Source organism: Sciurus carolinensis, chromosome 18, assembly GCF_902686445.1.
Source record: "Sciurus carolinensis chromosome 18, mSciCar1.2, whole genome shotgun sequence".
Taxonomy (NCBI): Eukaryota; Metazoa; Chordata; class Mammalia; order Rodentia; family Sciuridae; genus Sciurus; species Sciurus carolinensis.
In genome coordinates, this window is record NC_062230.1 from 25,356,788 (window position 1) to 25,372,873 (window position 16,086).

Here is a 16,086-nt window from a genome sequence, read left to right on the forward strand (position 1 = left end):
TGAGCAAGACAGCAGATGTAAAATGCCTGGAAGCTGGTGAACACTCAACCGGGTTCCCATACGGGGTTACCACCTCAGTATCACACAGGTGACAAAAGCAAACAGAATATGCAACAGAATTAGGATCTGACGTGTTTCTTGGAGCCCAAACCCACACTTGAACCTTGACTGACTGCCTCCTGACTTCAGTCATTTGCTGTGGTGGCTGAATAGTGGATAAGGGTGCACTTAGTGGTGTTTATGTTTTTGTTTTTGTTTTGAGACAGGATCTTCGTAAGTTGCTTAGGGCCTCACTAAGTTGCTGAGGCTGGCTTTGAACTTGGCAATCCTCCTGCCTCAGCCTCCCGAGCCTCTGGGATGACAAGTGTGTGCCACTGTGCCTAGCCACTTAGTGGTTCTTGACCAAGGGCCTGTGGTTAGAATTTAGGGTACCTGTGAACAGTGGGGAAAATTGCAGCTTCATTTCCACAAACCCAAAACTGACACGTAGCATATCCTTCAGGGATAAATGTAGGCAGCAAGGCCACAGTGGCAGCAGGATCTTTGACTTTGTCATCAATGGAAATCAGACACATTTCATCAAGTATCACAGTTATTGCAGATAGCTCGAAATCTTGTTTACACTCAACACAAAATCATGGAAGTTATTAGATCTGCTGCTAAATCATGTTATCGAATGTGTTAAAGAAATAAAAATGACTGTCCTCCAATGTGTCTGCATTTTCCATTTTGATCAATGTTTTTCAATAGCATTTACTTCCTTTGTAATCCTCTGGATTTTGTTCTTCTCTGGGTGCTTGAAAGGTTCTCAGCTGGAGTTAGGAACCACGGTTTGGACCTCTGATTTCCTGTTTCCAAGCTGTGTCATTTGAGAGTGCTAGACCTCTCCACAGTTTCCTCATCCGAATACGACAGTGGCAAGATTCTTAGAACCTTGCTTCAGAGGGTCCTGGAGAGGAGTCAATGCGTCCCTGTATGTCAAACCCTTAAAGTGCGGTGGTCAGCAAGTTATTTGTCCCATAAGCCAAAACAGGCCTACTACTTGTTTCTGTGGTTGGTTTTCAGGGAATAGGTTCACATCCATTTCTAAGAGCTTCATTTCTAATAACTTCTTTCATTCTTCAATGGCAGAGTTGAGTAATGTTGACAGAGCTTGTATTTCCTGCAAAGCCTTCAAGATTGCCTATCCAGTTCCTTACAGAAAGTTTGCTGATAACTCCCGTTAGAATGATACCTCCCAGGGCTGGGAAGATAGCTCGAAGATAGCTCAGTCACACAAGGCCCTGGGTTCGATCCCCAGCACCCAAAAAAAAAAAAAAAAAAAAAAAAGAATGATACCTCCCGCATAGAAATCCCTCAATAAACTTTGAGCAATATCATGGACCACCAACCCACTGGTGCCTTTACTGTGATACACTTCAAATATTCCTTTATATAGCGTATTTTCAAGCTAAAATTCATTTCTCAAGGAATTATGCATGAAGCCCTGGGATCTTTCTCCAGCACCACTAAATCAACGAGTAATTATTAAAATGTTGAAAGGCTTCAACTCCTTTTGGGAAACACTGTTCCACACTAAACTGTCTCCAATAAAGAAAACGCTACATGTCATCTTTTGGGGTCCAAAGAACCCTCTGGGTCTCAGGGGCCTTGTTACTGTGATGCTCACGGATCACTAACCTCGCTTTATGGAAATTGCGTGTCTGCATTTTGTCTTCACTCCAGAGACAAAAAGCTGCTTCAGGACAGGGAGAGCCTTTCATCTCTATGTTCGCGGGTGCGTAGTCACTCCTCACAGATGTTTATCAAGCTGAACTTTGAGAAGGACCCCCTCATTTCTTAGCATGCACAAGAATATGATTTATAACACTCTTCATCTGAGGAAAGTAAGTGAAAAGACCTAGGTCCTAAAGCTCCCAGTGAGTTGAAGGAGGCAGGAGGGAAGAAGAAATAAAGACAGCCAAGACCTGGGGCAGCTCAATTTCATTCAGCTCAACAAATCACAATGGCCCAGGAGTTCCACTTCCAGGCTGCCAAAGACGACTCACCAAGTGATCCTTCTTGTCTTCTAAGAGACACTTCATGGCGGTATGGAATTGCTGGCCATCAGTCTTCCTCAGGTCCTGCAGTAGTTTCTGGGGCTGGTACAAACGCTGCTCCAGATAATTCTCCATGGCTGCCTGGACACGGAGAGTTAGGAGGAAAGCTGGTGAGGACAATGGACAGGAGCACCTGGTCAGCACCTTGGCCAACAGCCCAGCCTGGAAGAGGCTGATTCCCTCTTTGCAAAGTCCTCTTTGCCCTGATTCCCTGCAAAGTCCACAAGCTGACCTCCTACAGACGGGTTTGATTTGTTCAACTCCAAAATTTCTTGTTATCTACAAACAACCAAAAGTCAGGAAGGCTTGGATGTTGGGGGGTACACCTGTAATCCCAGCCGTTTGAGAGGCTGAGGCAAGAGGATCTAAGTTCAAAGTCAGTCTCAGCAACTTACCCAGGCCCTAAGCAACTTAGTGAGACCCAGTTTCAAAATCAAAAGGGCTGGGAATGTGGTTCAGTGGTAAAGCAACCCTTGGTTCAATCCCTGGTACCAAAAAAAAAAAAAAAAGTTAGGCAATTTCCTCCCCAAATCCAGATTTCCAACTCCACTTGGAAAGTGCAAATATCAGGCAACACTGGGCTCACATCCCCTCTCTGGTGACCAGCAGCAGACCCTGGGCAGCTGCTTGCTGGACACAGGCCCCACCAGCCCTATTTCCCCACTTCCTGGCCTGCCTGGTCCCTGCAGGTGATCCAGGTTTCGAGTCCAGAGCAGCCGGTGTCTGTTCATAAAGTCGAGTATCCCTAGATGCTCTGCTGCTCGAACCCATGCCAGCAGCACAGGGCGAAACAGGCAGTGAACAAACTTCCATGGTGTTCCCTCCAGGGCAAGGAGAGAGGCCACCAGCCTGTCCTGAATGACATTTCCTGTGCTATCGGGGGAATTATTTTCTAAACCTCCTTTAAACAGAGGTACTCTAGGAAGGGCATGTGTGATGTAGACAAGAACTTGACTCCAAACCCCCACAACCCATATACAAATCTCCCCCTGGACCCCTCCTAGTTGTGTGGCCTGGGGTAAGTTACTTAATTAGGATCACAGGGAAAAACAGAATACTCGGTTAAATTTAAATTTCAGATAAACAAGGATTAATTTTTTTTTTTTTTTTAGTATAGGCATATCCCAAAAGCTGCATGGGCTATACTTATCATTTTAAAATGACTCAGTATTTATCTGAAACTCAGATTTCATTGGACACCCTGTGTTTGGGTTTGCTCCATCAGCAACACTACCTCTAGGCCTCAGTTTTCTCATCTGGAAAACAGAGACCATAGTAGGACTTACCACGTGGGTTGTTAAAATTAAGTGTGTAAAGTGTTTTCAATAGTACCTAGCACGCAACAGTGCTCACTGCTGCTCTCAATCTGGAATGAACTGAGTAACGACTGATTTAGCATCTCTCCCCCTAGAACGAAGGACTCACGTCAGGGGTAAATGACTGTCTCGTTCTCCACTGAGCATCCACTGTCTAAAACAGAGCCTGGCAGGAAGAGGATGCTAAGTGAAGACTAAAGGAACAACAGAATACGTGCATGGAAAGAAAAGTGATACGTGGATCAGTTAGGGTAAAACAGATACATCTCATGAGCACAGTATTGCCAAGGAGAAAGGAGGCAGACCTGGCTTCTCCTCGGTGGCCATGTCTGACAAAAGCAGATGACATCTGAGCATCAACAGTTCACCACCCACTCTCTGGATGTAGTTGATTGATATTTTTTTCATTTTTCTTAAAACAAGCAAAATGGAAACAATGAAGATGAAAGGAAACTTATTCATTGGCCAAGGATAGGAGTGACTTCTTTGCTACACTGGGAGAGAGTTTGTGAATACTGAAAGAATACTTCCTCAAGTTTGTGCTATCCACAGTGCAAAGGTGAAGACCCAATACACCACACTGGGCTCACGCTCATGCCACGCCGTACAGTTCTCCACAGTCTCCACCATGCCCTATTGCTCCCTGAGGCAAATAGCCACTGCTTCTATCAACATGATGGTGTTGGTTGCTTTCAATATAGTAGACTTAAAAGGAAGAACTATTTCTTGGACCCCTGATCCTTATACCCAAATATCCATTCTCCCTGCTGTGATTTTTCCCCCAAATATTCATGAGTTGGATGATTTCTTCCCCATTGGAGTAAGGTTGAGAGGTAGTAGGACCTTTAAGATGGAGAGTATAGGGGAGGTCACTGGGGCACTATCCTTAGAAAAACCTGATGCCATTCTCAAGGGACCCTTGTTAATCCTAATAAAAGGCTTGTTATAAAAGAGAGAGAGCCTAACCCCTGAATCATGGCTCCCTGTCTTACCACGTGATCTCTCCCTCTCTTATATGTTTCTGCCATCATGATGCCATCTACTATGAGGTGACACAGGCAGGGGGACACTTGCAAGATCCAACACCATGCTGTTTGGACTTTCAGACTAAAACTGTGAGCAAAGCAGACTTCTTCTCTTCATAAAGTACCCAACTTCAGGTATTTTGTTATAGTAATGGAAAGCTTACTAATACACTTCCATATTCTTTTTAACCATAGAATCCCTCAAGATTCAGCTGGGTATATGACTTCTTCCCAGGAAGATGTGATTATGACATGTGAGCCAATGCAGTAGAAGCAGAAGGAATTGTACAGCTTGCAAGTCACATCCTTAGACAAGAAGAGGCTCACCCTTCACTTTCCCTTTCCACCCCTCTTCCCTGGGGGTGGAAACCATGGGCAACCACTTCTTAGGGCATGACCAAGCAAAAAGACAAAAAGAGCTTGAGGTCTTGGTGGCCTCTCCTCTCTCAATCTCTCACTTAGCTGTGGAGAAATAAACTAAATTATATTATAAAGAAAAAAAACTAAATTGTTTGAGCTGCCGTAATGTGGGGTCTGCTTGTTACAGAAGATTAACCTACACCCTAAGATACCACGTCACCAACAAAGGTGAGAAGGGGAAAGCAAGACAAATGAGCTTGTGTTACACTTCAAGAAAAACTGGACAGAACATTTTTCTTGTGGAAGTGAAGACTGCCTTGACCTCTGGCCCATTTCCCCACCTTGCCTGGCCCCTGAGTGTGCAAGCAATGAGCACTGAGAGCGGAGTATACAGACGGCTCTCAGATACACACCTGCAGGCTGGGGATGGTGAAAGCAACATTCCGCGAATTCAGATAGGCCAGCACTTGGTGGGACAGGTCTGCCGTCCATGCTTGGGAGCTTCGGTGAAAGACAGATGGGAGAAAATTAGAGCCCCTACAAGCAGCTCTGCACCAGCCATGTGCCTGGGGACCGGCATTCAGAGAGGACGGTGGGAACCAGCCAGGGATGCTAGGAGCTTTGTGCTTGAAAGGAGCAGATGCTTTAATCTGGCAGTTTCCAATTCTGGGAATCTGCTGGGATCTTATTCTCTCAGAGATGATTGCCAATTTCTGAGTTGTATGCAATATTCTAATTCCCAAAACGATTCACTTCGACAGATTACAGTCTGAATAGATTAACTGGGAGAGATTCTTTGTTACATTAGGTTTAAAAAGCGGAGGCTGAGCGTACCCCCTGAGGCCGCAATGGCGGAGTCCAGAGCGCAGGCTCCCCACTTGGATTTGTGTCCTGGGCTCTGGGGCGCCCCAACTTTCCTTTCCATGAAATATGGCTCACGAGTGTGAGGATCCAATTTGTTCATGCATATAAAGTGCTTCAAAGAGTGCCCCACACATAAGAAATGCTCACGGTCAGTCTTTTGTGGTGGTGGTGGTTGCTTTGGTGCTGGGGACCCTGTAGCTCTACTCCTGAGCTACGCCCCGGACCTCACAAATAGCCTTCTATAATCCCATTTTTATTATGGATAAACAGACAGATAAATTAATCAATTAATTAATTAAATTTTTAGCCTGAGAGAATATATCCAGAATTATGAATGATAGTTGTCTTAGGGAGAGGAATGTTTAGGGGGGATCATTCGCTTTAACACTATGAGGGTCCCTGTCGTGAGTCTCCAAGGCCCTCTTGTCTTCTCCTTCTGAGGACTCAACCTATTAAAATTATTCATTAATTTTCACCTTCTACCAACACGATCTGACTCCCAGGCCCGTATCTCCAGTGCTTAGCACACACAGCAGGACAGTGAAGGGAAGGGCCCTGGAGCCCGATGCTGGGGTCACCTCCCTCCCCGCCACTTCCCAGCTGTGTGGCCTTATTCACCCTCCCTGTGCCTCAGTTTCTCCATTCTGTCCAGTTGGGAGAACAACCAGACCTACCTCACAGGGCACTGTGAGGACAGTACCTGCGACGTCGAAAGCACTCGAAACAGTTTGGGTCTTATGCTCCAACAGAGGAGGAGAAATAAATGTTTGTGGGACAAGCATGCGGCGTTTAAAACACTTGCGCATTGGCTGACAGTTTTTTGCCGTGGGCACGTATCACATGTGACAATGAAAAGACTTCCCTTAGAAATTATTTTTTTTTAAACCTATTCCATCCCTTCCCCTCCCCGTTAGGGCAGGTTACCTTTGAAACTGTATGAGATCCAGCAGCGCTACAATGGGAATAAACGAAAAGACAACTTTAAAAGGAAGCTTTCCAGAGAGATCACAGCCACATTCCGTTTGAAATTCTTAGAAGACGCGATCGGGAGACGTTGTGGGGACATTACCATTCAGATAGCTTCCCTCTATTATTTCCTCCTAAAAGGCAAAGAGATAACATCAAGTATAACATTCAAAAGTTGGCAGTTCCAGTGGAGGGGATTCTGATTAAAAGAAAATGGAACACTCACCGCCATCTTTTGCAACAATGGATGCAAATCTGTAAGAAAGCCATTGAATGTGTAACTAGAATTGAATTGCATGACCTTCAAAAATACAAATATAGGTTAGGAGAAGAGGCCAGGAAAAAAAGAGCCAGGCATGAAGGAAATTTTTACTGAATTTTAATTATATCTCTGCCCAGTGTGGAAAAAAAAAAAAAAAAAAAAACTGGTTTGAAAAACACTTTTAGAAAAACCCTGAGAATCTTAAACACACACACAATGCACGCGCACACTCACCCCCCAGGCATCACGTACCTAAACTGATCTAGCCCATTACATTCCCTAAGATTTATGGAACCCACAGAAGGTGATTCCTCTCTCAAGACTTACCACTCTGGCTTGTTACTCCGTGACTCAGAAAAAGGACCAGGAGAAGGGAGGACATCCCGGGTTCCAGAGGCATCCTCCTCCAATCGACACCAGCAGAGAAGTGATTGACCAAAAGACCTGACAAGGACAATTTTAGAGGAGGAAAGCTTATTTAGTGCTCATGGTTTCAGAGGGCTCAGTCCATAGATGGCCAACTCCATTGCTCTGTGCCCAAGATGAGGCAGAACATCATGGTGGAAGAATATGGAAGAGGAAAGCAGCTCAGGACAAGGCAATTGGAAAGCAGAGAGAAAGAGAGCTCAGCTCACCAAGGACAAAATATAAAGCCCAAAGGCACGCCCCCAGCGACCTTCTTCCTCCAGCCACACTCTGCTTGCCTACAGATACCACCCAATTAATCCACATTGGATTGATCTACTGATTAGGTTCAGGGTCCCATAACCCAATCGTTTCACTTCTGAAAATTCTTGCATTGTCTCACACAGGAGCTTTTAGGGGACACCTCATATCCAAACCATAACAAGATTTGTTTGTTCCGCTTTTTAAATATATTTAAGAACTGGGCTGGGTCGTGGCTCAGTGGTAGAGCACTTGCCTAGCATGTGTGAAGCATTGGGTTTGATCTCAGCACCACATGGAAATAAGTGAATAAAATAAAGGCATTGTGTCCATTTTCAATTTAAAATATATTAAGTATAAATACACACACATATATAAGAACCTCATATACATATATATACATATATAAATATATATGAATATTCCAAAGATGGAAGGGAACAAGTAGACCCAGAATCCCTTGAAGTGTTTTTTTAAGTAATTTAAAAATTTCCAACTATTTTGCTCCATTTGAATCCCTATCCCAGTCTAGGACACAGTCATCTTTCTCCTTGGTGACAGCGGTCTAATTACATTTTTACCACCACTCCCATATCACTGACGCCAGTGAAGAGGAGTAGTTAAAAGCAGAGACTCTGTTGTATCTCACATGGGATTTACATCCAGAATATAATTTTAAAAACTCTTACAATTAAAGAAGAAAAATTCATCAACGAGAAAAATAGATATGAAGTTAAACTTCTTTAAAAATAGATATATAACTGTCCAGTAAAGCACACAAAAAGGTTATCACAACATTTGTTAACAAGAATGTCTACATTAAACACTGCAAACTCAGAATGACTGATAATTAAGACTGACAATACCAAGTGTTGACAATGGCGTGGAGCAACAGGAATGCTTATAAATTGCTGATACGGCCAATTTGGAAAACTGGTGGTGTTTTGTAAAATTAAACATGCAATACCCTATGATTAAGGAATTCCAAGAGAAAGGAAAACTTGTTCACACAAAGATTTGTTCAGCTTCAGTCACTGAAGCCAAAAATTGGAAACAACTCAGATATCTAACAACAGGAGAAAGGTTAAGAGGGCATCTCCATTCAATGGAATGCCAGTGCACAATACAAAAGGAATTAGTTAGAATTTTGAGTCCAGCTACAATGGAGTCATTGGCAGCAATTGCCTTAAGTAATTAGAAAACTGACCAAAAATACGTGTCACAGAGTTTTTCAGGCATTGGACAGCAGGTGGCACAAGACTGGGATCCCCAAGAAACAGGAAACAAAGCCAAGCCCTGTCTTTGCTTCCACTTGCTGTCCAGGGTCCCCAGACCTCATCCGAAGAGATGCAAACAGCCCGGAAGTCTCACCAAGCTGAGGAGGCAAGAGAAGTTCAGGGAAACCAAGGCAGCCAGATTCACAGGCAAGAATCCTCCACAAGAAGGGAAGTGCATGGAGAGAAAGTTCTGGAGACCTGAAGAAGGGTCTCTTGAGTCTTTGACTGAATACAGATCTGCATACACATGTAAGAAACCACCTGAGACAGAACAATCCTTGGAACTCGCCCAGCATTGAGTGGGAAAATCTCCAAATAGTTATTACAAAAGGGCATAAGGGAACTTTTGGGGGTGATGAAAATTTCTATATCTTGATTGTGGTGGGAGTTACACAGATACCTACGTTTATTTAATCTTATTGAACTTTATGCTTAAATGGGTGCATTTTGTTATATCAATTATACCTCACAAAAGTTGATATCAAAAAAGAAAGAGACTGGGGGTGTTGCTCAATGGAAACATGCTTGCCTGTCATATAGGAGGTCCTGGGTTCAGTTTCTAGCACTGAAGAGAGAGAGAGAGAGACAGAGAGACAGAGAGACAGAGTAAGGGAAAAGCATGAACTATGGAGACAGACCAGCAGGTTTGAATCCCATTTCTGCCACTTAGAAGCTGGGTGATGTTGGGAAAGTTGCTTAACCTCTCTTGTGCTTCAATTTCCCCATGTGTAAAATGAGGATAATAATAGTACCCACATCATAATGTCACAGGAAGATAAAATGAGTTAATAATACTAAGTCACTTAGAACAGAGTTTTACTCAAAGCAAGCTTTAGGTGTGGGGTTTTTAAACTGGCAAATAAGCCAGACTGCTGTTTTCAAAATTCAGATCTATTTATATCACCCTCCTCCCTTTAACCCTCAGGATAAAGCCCAAAATTATTCCAGTGACCTTATCCCCCACCCCCTTACCCCTCACTCCCCCACCTCCTGCTCAGGGCATCTTTCTGTCCCTCCAAGACGCTACTTCTCCCCAAATCAAAGTCCTCTCTGAAGGCGCTGCCCTCCCTCCTTGCCTGCATAATCCCAACTCATTACACAGCTCAAGGTTCCCACGAAGTCTTTCCCTGGATCCTCGAGGCCAAGACAATTAGCCAGAATAAAAAGCCAGTGCTTCTCTTCTGTAGCATGAAGCACAACTGTAATACATATTTATATCCGTGTAATTATTCCATGCACTCATTCATCAAATATTTATTGCATGCCACTGTGCGCCAGGCATTATTCTATACTCTGAGGATATAGCCGTGTGCAAAACTAAGCCCCTGATGGAGTGAGCCGGGCAGAAAATAAATAGATAATCAAATAACTCTATTATGTCAGAAAGGGATGAGTGCTTCAGAGAAAAAGAAAACAGGGAGGGAAAAAAAGAAAGACGGGTAAGGAGGGGCTCTCCACATGGCCAGGGAGGAGCTAAGAACAGGAGGGAATGAGTCACAGGAATATCTGAGGGAGGAATGTTCCAGAAAAAAAAAATGCAAACGCCTCCACGTCGGGAAGATGGTTTGCAGGTTCTTTAGTAAATCACGTGAGGGCAGGGACTGCAGGAGATGAGGTTGGGGAGGAATCAGGGCCAGAGGAGCAAGACCTTTTAGGCCATCATAGACGTCTGAACTTGACCCAGGAAGGACACGGGAGCCCCTGAAGGGATGTGAGCAAAAGAATGACGTGCTCCGGCTTTTATTTCAACTGGATCAAGCACTCTGATGGCCGAGTTAAGAATATCCCGCAGGGGCATCGTGGCTACAGCTTGGAGACCTATGATTGGCGGAAGCAGCGAGGGTGGTCGCCAGTGATTGGACCTGGGGATATTTCCAAGGTGGAGCCAACGGAGAATAAAAGAGAGAGCGCCTCGTTCACAGCTGACTCCAGGATTTGGGTCTGAGCATGTGAAAAGATGGCAGACAGGGAAAATCCTGGGAGTTCCAAGTTCAGGGGAGAGGCCCTGGAGCTGCACCGTGGACAGTCTAAGCTTGAGCTCCTCATAAACGCATGGGTGAGACAGCCTGTGGGCAATTTGGTGCTTAAGTCTGTTTAGAGGAGAGATCCAGACAGACGTTATCCATGCAGAGTATTCAGGGTATTTTTAAATCCACGACACGGGATGAGATCACAAAAAAAAAAAAAAAAAAAAAAAAAAAAAAAAAAAAAATGAATATAAAGGATAAACGGCGATTTCTGAGGACAGACCAAGGGCACCCCCTTGTCAATTCCTTGGATAGACGAGGCCTGGCCTGCAAATTCGGGGCTGGAAAACTCCCCAGAACCAACAGCCTAGTTTCTTCAGCACACATATTAAAGAGAAAGAGACACTATGAGCCTGAAAGAAAACAGATTAAGAGATTTATCAAGGGGCTGGGGCTCACTGGTAGAGCTCTTGCCTAGCATGTGTGAGACACTGGGTTCGATTCTCAGCACCGCATATAAATAAATCAATAAAAAGAAAGGTCTATCAACATCTAAAACTATATACATAAAGAGATATATCAATCACTTCTAGCATAGGGACACAACTTGGATCCTAATTCAATATGAAATATAAAAATCAGGGGCTGGAGAGATAGCTCAGTCGGTAGAGTGCTTGCCTTGCAAGCACAAGGCCCTGGGTTCGCTCCCCAGCACCAAAAAAAAAAAAAAAAAAAAAAAAAAAAATCAAAAATTATGAACCAGTTGCGGAAATTTGACACCTGACCAGGTATTTGAAGATTTTAAAGAATTATTGTTAACATTTTTAATCTGATAATGGACCCATGGTTATATTTTTAAAGGAATCCTTATCTTTAAAAAAAAAAAAAAGGGTTCAGCAAACTATGGCAAGGACCAAAACCAAATGGCCACCTAATCTTGTGTAGCTAAAGATGCTGCCATAGTTGTCAAAGATGCTGTCATAGATGTCAAAGGTGGTGTGTTAAAGGCTTGGTCCCCACGGTGACCCATTGGGAAGCTATGGAACCTTTTGTGGGTGGGCCTTGTGGGTGGTCATGGGGGGTACCCTGAAAGGGGATTGTGAGACCCTGCCCTTTCCTCTTTCTCCTTTGCTTCCTGGCTGATGAGGTGATCGGTTTTGCTCTGCTGTGATGTCCTGTCTCACCACAGGCCCAAAGCAACAAAACCATTGTGGACTGGAACCTCCAAAACTGTAAGGCAAAATAAGCTTTTTCTCTTTCTTTTTTTCCTTTATTTACTTACGTGTGATGCTGAGAATCGAACCCAGTACCTCACACATGCGAGACAAGCGCTGTCCCACTGAGCTATAACCCTAGCCCCAACCTTTTCTCTTTGTAAATTAGTTATCTCAGGTATTTATTATATTGATGGAAAGCTGACTAACACAAATGGTTTTTACATTGTTCAAATGGTTAAAGGAATCAAAAGAGTAATATTTCTTAACACATAAACATTTCACTTGTAAAATTTAAGTTTTAGTGTCCATGAAGTTTTATTGGAACATACCTACGCTCGCTCATTTAAGTACCATCTGTGGCTGCTTTTACACTGCAGTGGTAAAGTCAAGTAGGTTTTGCGACAGAGATTTTATGGTCCAGCATATATTTAATCCCTCAACACTGGATGCCCTGATAATATTTCAAAAGTGCACCTCCATTATCCACAGATCATCCCCTACAAGGCCCACCTAATAAGGGTCACAGTCTCCCAAGAGCTCCCTCCAGGAGATCAAGCCTCTAGCACCTGGACCAGTGGGAGAGATTCACTATCCAAAACCAAAAGTATTTACTATCTCTTCCTTCACAGAAAAAAAAAAAAAAATTGCCAACCCATCTTTTCAAGATGCATTCTTATTTATTTACAGAAGAAATGATGTGATGTTTGGGATTGCCTCCAAAATAATACTGGAGGGAGGAAATTGGCAGGAGGAGGTATAGATGAAACAAGATCGGCCACGGGTTGACAGTTATTGAAGCTGGAGGACGGGCAAATGGGAGCTCATTATATTCTTATACAGTCATGCTCCGCATAAGGACATCTCAGTCAACCGCAGCCCCCGGATCCCACAATGGTCCGATGCGATCATAATGCAGCCAAAATATTGCTGTCTCCCAGCAACATAAAGTAGCTCCATGCATTACTCGTGAATCTGCCGGTGCAAACAAACCGCTGTGCTGGCAGCCAGTGGAGAAGAACAGCACCTTCAGTCATGCATGCTTCACGACACTTGACAGCAAAGGACTCCGTACTGGTCTGTGTATTTACTACCACTAGACTTTGGTCATTATTTTAGAGCTTACTCCTCCTGCTTATTTTTAAAATAGTTCACTCTGACACAGGGTGCTGTTTATGTCATCACCGCATACATCGGTGTTGACCCAGCTCTCCATTCCAAGAAGCCACATGCTACGTCTGTCATTTAGCAGTGCATGCCTCTGTCTACCTTTGGACGTGTTTGGATTTTTCATTTTTGTGTTTGGGACTGGAGATAAAGCCAGAGCCTTAGGCATGCTCGGCAAGAACTTTACCACTGAGCGGTACCCCCAAGGCCCTGAAATTTTCTACATGATAGTTTTTAAAAGGAAAAACAAAACAATACAGATGATGTGTTTTTTAATAAAAGCAGTCAGGTAGGTGGGGAGGAAATAAGAAAGCGGCCTGAGAAGAGTGGCAGGAGGGCCAGCCGGGGACCCAGAGAGGTGTGGTGTCTTTGAGGCAAAGAGGAGGCCAGGCAGAGGAGGTGGGAGGATCAGGTGGGACAAACGCAAGGAACGGCGCTTTGCCTCAGTGGGCTCCCCGGGGACCACGTCCCAGTTAAGCGATCGCCCCCTCTTTCAGTATTAACGGGAACTTTTTGGTATTAAAGGAAACCCCACACTGTGCACCTGAGGTCTCCAGAAATGATTTTGCAGACATCCCGCCTTCTCCAGCGCAGGTTGCTTTGACGTTGCCTAACTTGTTTCGTCCACGGATTATCTTCCCCCTCAGGGAACCTCCCCTGCCGGCTTTGGGAAGAGTTAGCTCATGTGCTTGCCCAGGGCAAAAACAGATGATGCAAAATTTGAAATCTCCAGACCCCAAAAGCCAGCACACTCTTAGAGGTTTTTGCAAGAACCCAAAGTGCAATCCCAGCTGGTTCCGTGACACCAGTGCCACATCCGAGCTGGTAAGCTCAACGCTGATGAGAACTTCCTGGGCTGGGCTCTTGGGGGCTCCAGGGAACCTCTGGCTCTCTTTGCCCCCTTCCCTCCCGGTGCCCTGGGGCACTGGCCCCTTTCACAGTTCTCCAGTTCCCCAGACAATGAGGCTTCTTGTGCTTCTGGCTGCAGGCTCCCCATTAACTCTACGGAGAGGTTTACAATTACTGATCCAAATGCCCCGCTTTCTGCAGCACATATTGTCTTCGTTCCAATGAAAACTCAGCCCATCGCCAGTTTGGGATTTGGTTTTCATGAAAAGCCCTTTGGGTCACTCTCTTGTAGGAGATTGGCCAAACGGATTGGAAGGACAGCCCAGGGTCATGGCTATTGGAGGGTCCATAGCTGTCTCCAGAGACCTGCCCCTTCCCCACCAAAGAGCGCCCCCACCAGGTGGAAATCACACAGGCAAGGATTCCTTTTGTGGAACCTAAAATTAAAATGGCAAGGAGCACAGCCTGAAAGGAACAGGGCTTCCTGAGAAGCAGTGAGAGTTTGATGAGTGGGGTGATCAACTGTCCCGGCTGCCCTGGGACCGAAGAGTCTCCCAGCACCCGGAGCTTTCCGCTTAAAATCCAGAAAGTCCCAGGTAAATCAGGACACTTTGGTCAGCTTATGGATCAGACATTTCTTCTTTTATGAAACTTGAAAAGATGCTGGGAGGTTTCCCCAGTGCTGAGACCACCCATCCCAGACACAAACCAGCGATTTACAGTTCCGCGAAGTTCCCCGACACACGTGGACATGCAGACGCTAGCTGGGAGAGTTTTCACCAAAATAGAAAGAAAGAAGGAAAGAAAAAGGAAGGAAGGAAGGAAAGAAGGAAGGAAGGAAGGAAGGAAGGAAGGAAGGAAGGAAGGAAGGAAGGAAGGAAGGAAGGAAAGAGGGAGGGAAGAAAGGAAGGAGAGAGAGAGTAAGGGGAGGGGAGTGGAGAGGAGGGGAGGGGAGGGAAGGGAAGGGAGGCTTGCCAGGTTGGAGAGGTCAAGGGGATGGTCACTTTATGAGACTCTGGACACTGTTACTCTTACTCTCCCTCAACCTCAGGAAAGCAGTGGAAGACTTCGGATTCAATGATGAAAGGCAGGAGACAGAGAGGAAGAAACTGGTCTCACTGTGCATCCTCCATAGCTGGGCATAGTGCGAGCCCTCCCTGTCACTGACTCTTTCCATCAGCCCTTGGGTTTACTTTGCTGCCTTTCCCAGATGAGTTCAGTGGACATGCAAAGGTCACACAGCACCCCAGCCAGAGTGTGTTCCAAAGCAGGGCTGTTGGATACCCCAACAACCTACTCATGAGCCTAGCAACAATTTAATGTACCAAGCATGTACCACTCTCTGCATGCATTGTCTCATTTAATTCCTGCAGAATCTTTGAGGCAAATACTACCATTATCCCTATCTCAGAAAGGAAGAAACCATTTCCTAGAGGTCAAGTGATCTGCCTGAGGTCAGACAGCTGCAGCGGCACAGCCAGGTGGCAAACCCAGAGCTAAATGATTGCATATGTTCTCCAGCTAGCCATGTTCTCCAGCCTCTTTGCTCAACCTAAAACGTCAGGTGGCCAGTGCCACCCTAGGAATAGGAAGAGTGTCAGCTTTAATCCGGACCATCCGTTAGTAGCTGTGTGCTACTGGGTAAATTCCGTAACATCTCTGGGCTTGCAGCCGTTCTTCTGTACAATGCAGACAGCACTGTACCTCCTTCACAAAGTCTGTGTTAACATTTTTAAAGTTTGTGCATTTGTGCAATGCATACTTAATGCTACTTGTTTCCCTGTGTCTTCACATCATTTCTTCCTCACAAGAGTCATAAAGTAGGTTATCATCATCTTCCTTATATGTAAAATGTGTAAAGAGCTAAGCCCAGCACTGCACATATAAGAACTCAAGGACATAATAGCTATTATTGTTGATGCTGTTGTTTTGGCTGCTGCTATTATTGCAAGTTGTCATCACTGTGGTTATTATTGTTGTCATTGTTATTACTAAGTTCCTCGAATTCTCATCATCCCCTTTGGACCTCCATCCCAAGAGTCCTTAACCCCCGC

The 16,086-nt window shown here is 44.8% G+C and overlaps 1 protein-coding gene across 1 annotated transcript in view; it reads right to left on the reverse strand.

The window, feature by feature from the left end:
* Otoa (otoancorin) overlaps window positions 1–7,314 on the reverse strand; it is a 62,999-nt gene extending 55,685 nt beyond the window's left edge. Inside the window, exons 1-6 of the mRNA XM_047534035.1 lie at window positions 7,220–7,314; window positions 6,857–6,885; window positions 6,734–6,764; window positions 6,589–6,616; window positions 5,214–5,301; window positions 2,049–2,180 (exon numbers count right to left, since the gene is read on the reverse strand). Of these exons, the coding sequence (XP_047389991.1) occupies window positions 2,049–2,180; window positions 5,214–5,301; window positions 6,589–6,616; window positions 6,734–6,764; window positions 6,857–6,885; window positions 7,220–7,292 (381 nt within the window). The 5' untranslated portion in view covers window positions 7,293–7,314. The remainder of the gene's footprint in view (window positions 1–2,048; window positions 2,181–5,213; window positions 5,302–6,588; window positions 6,617–6,733; window positions 6,765–6,856; window positions 6,886–7,219) is intronic.
* Window positions 7,315–16,086: the final 8,772 nt, after the last annotated feature.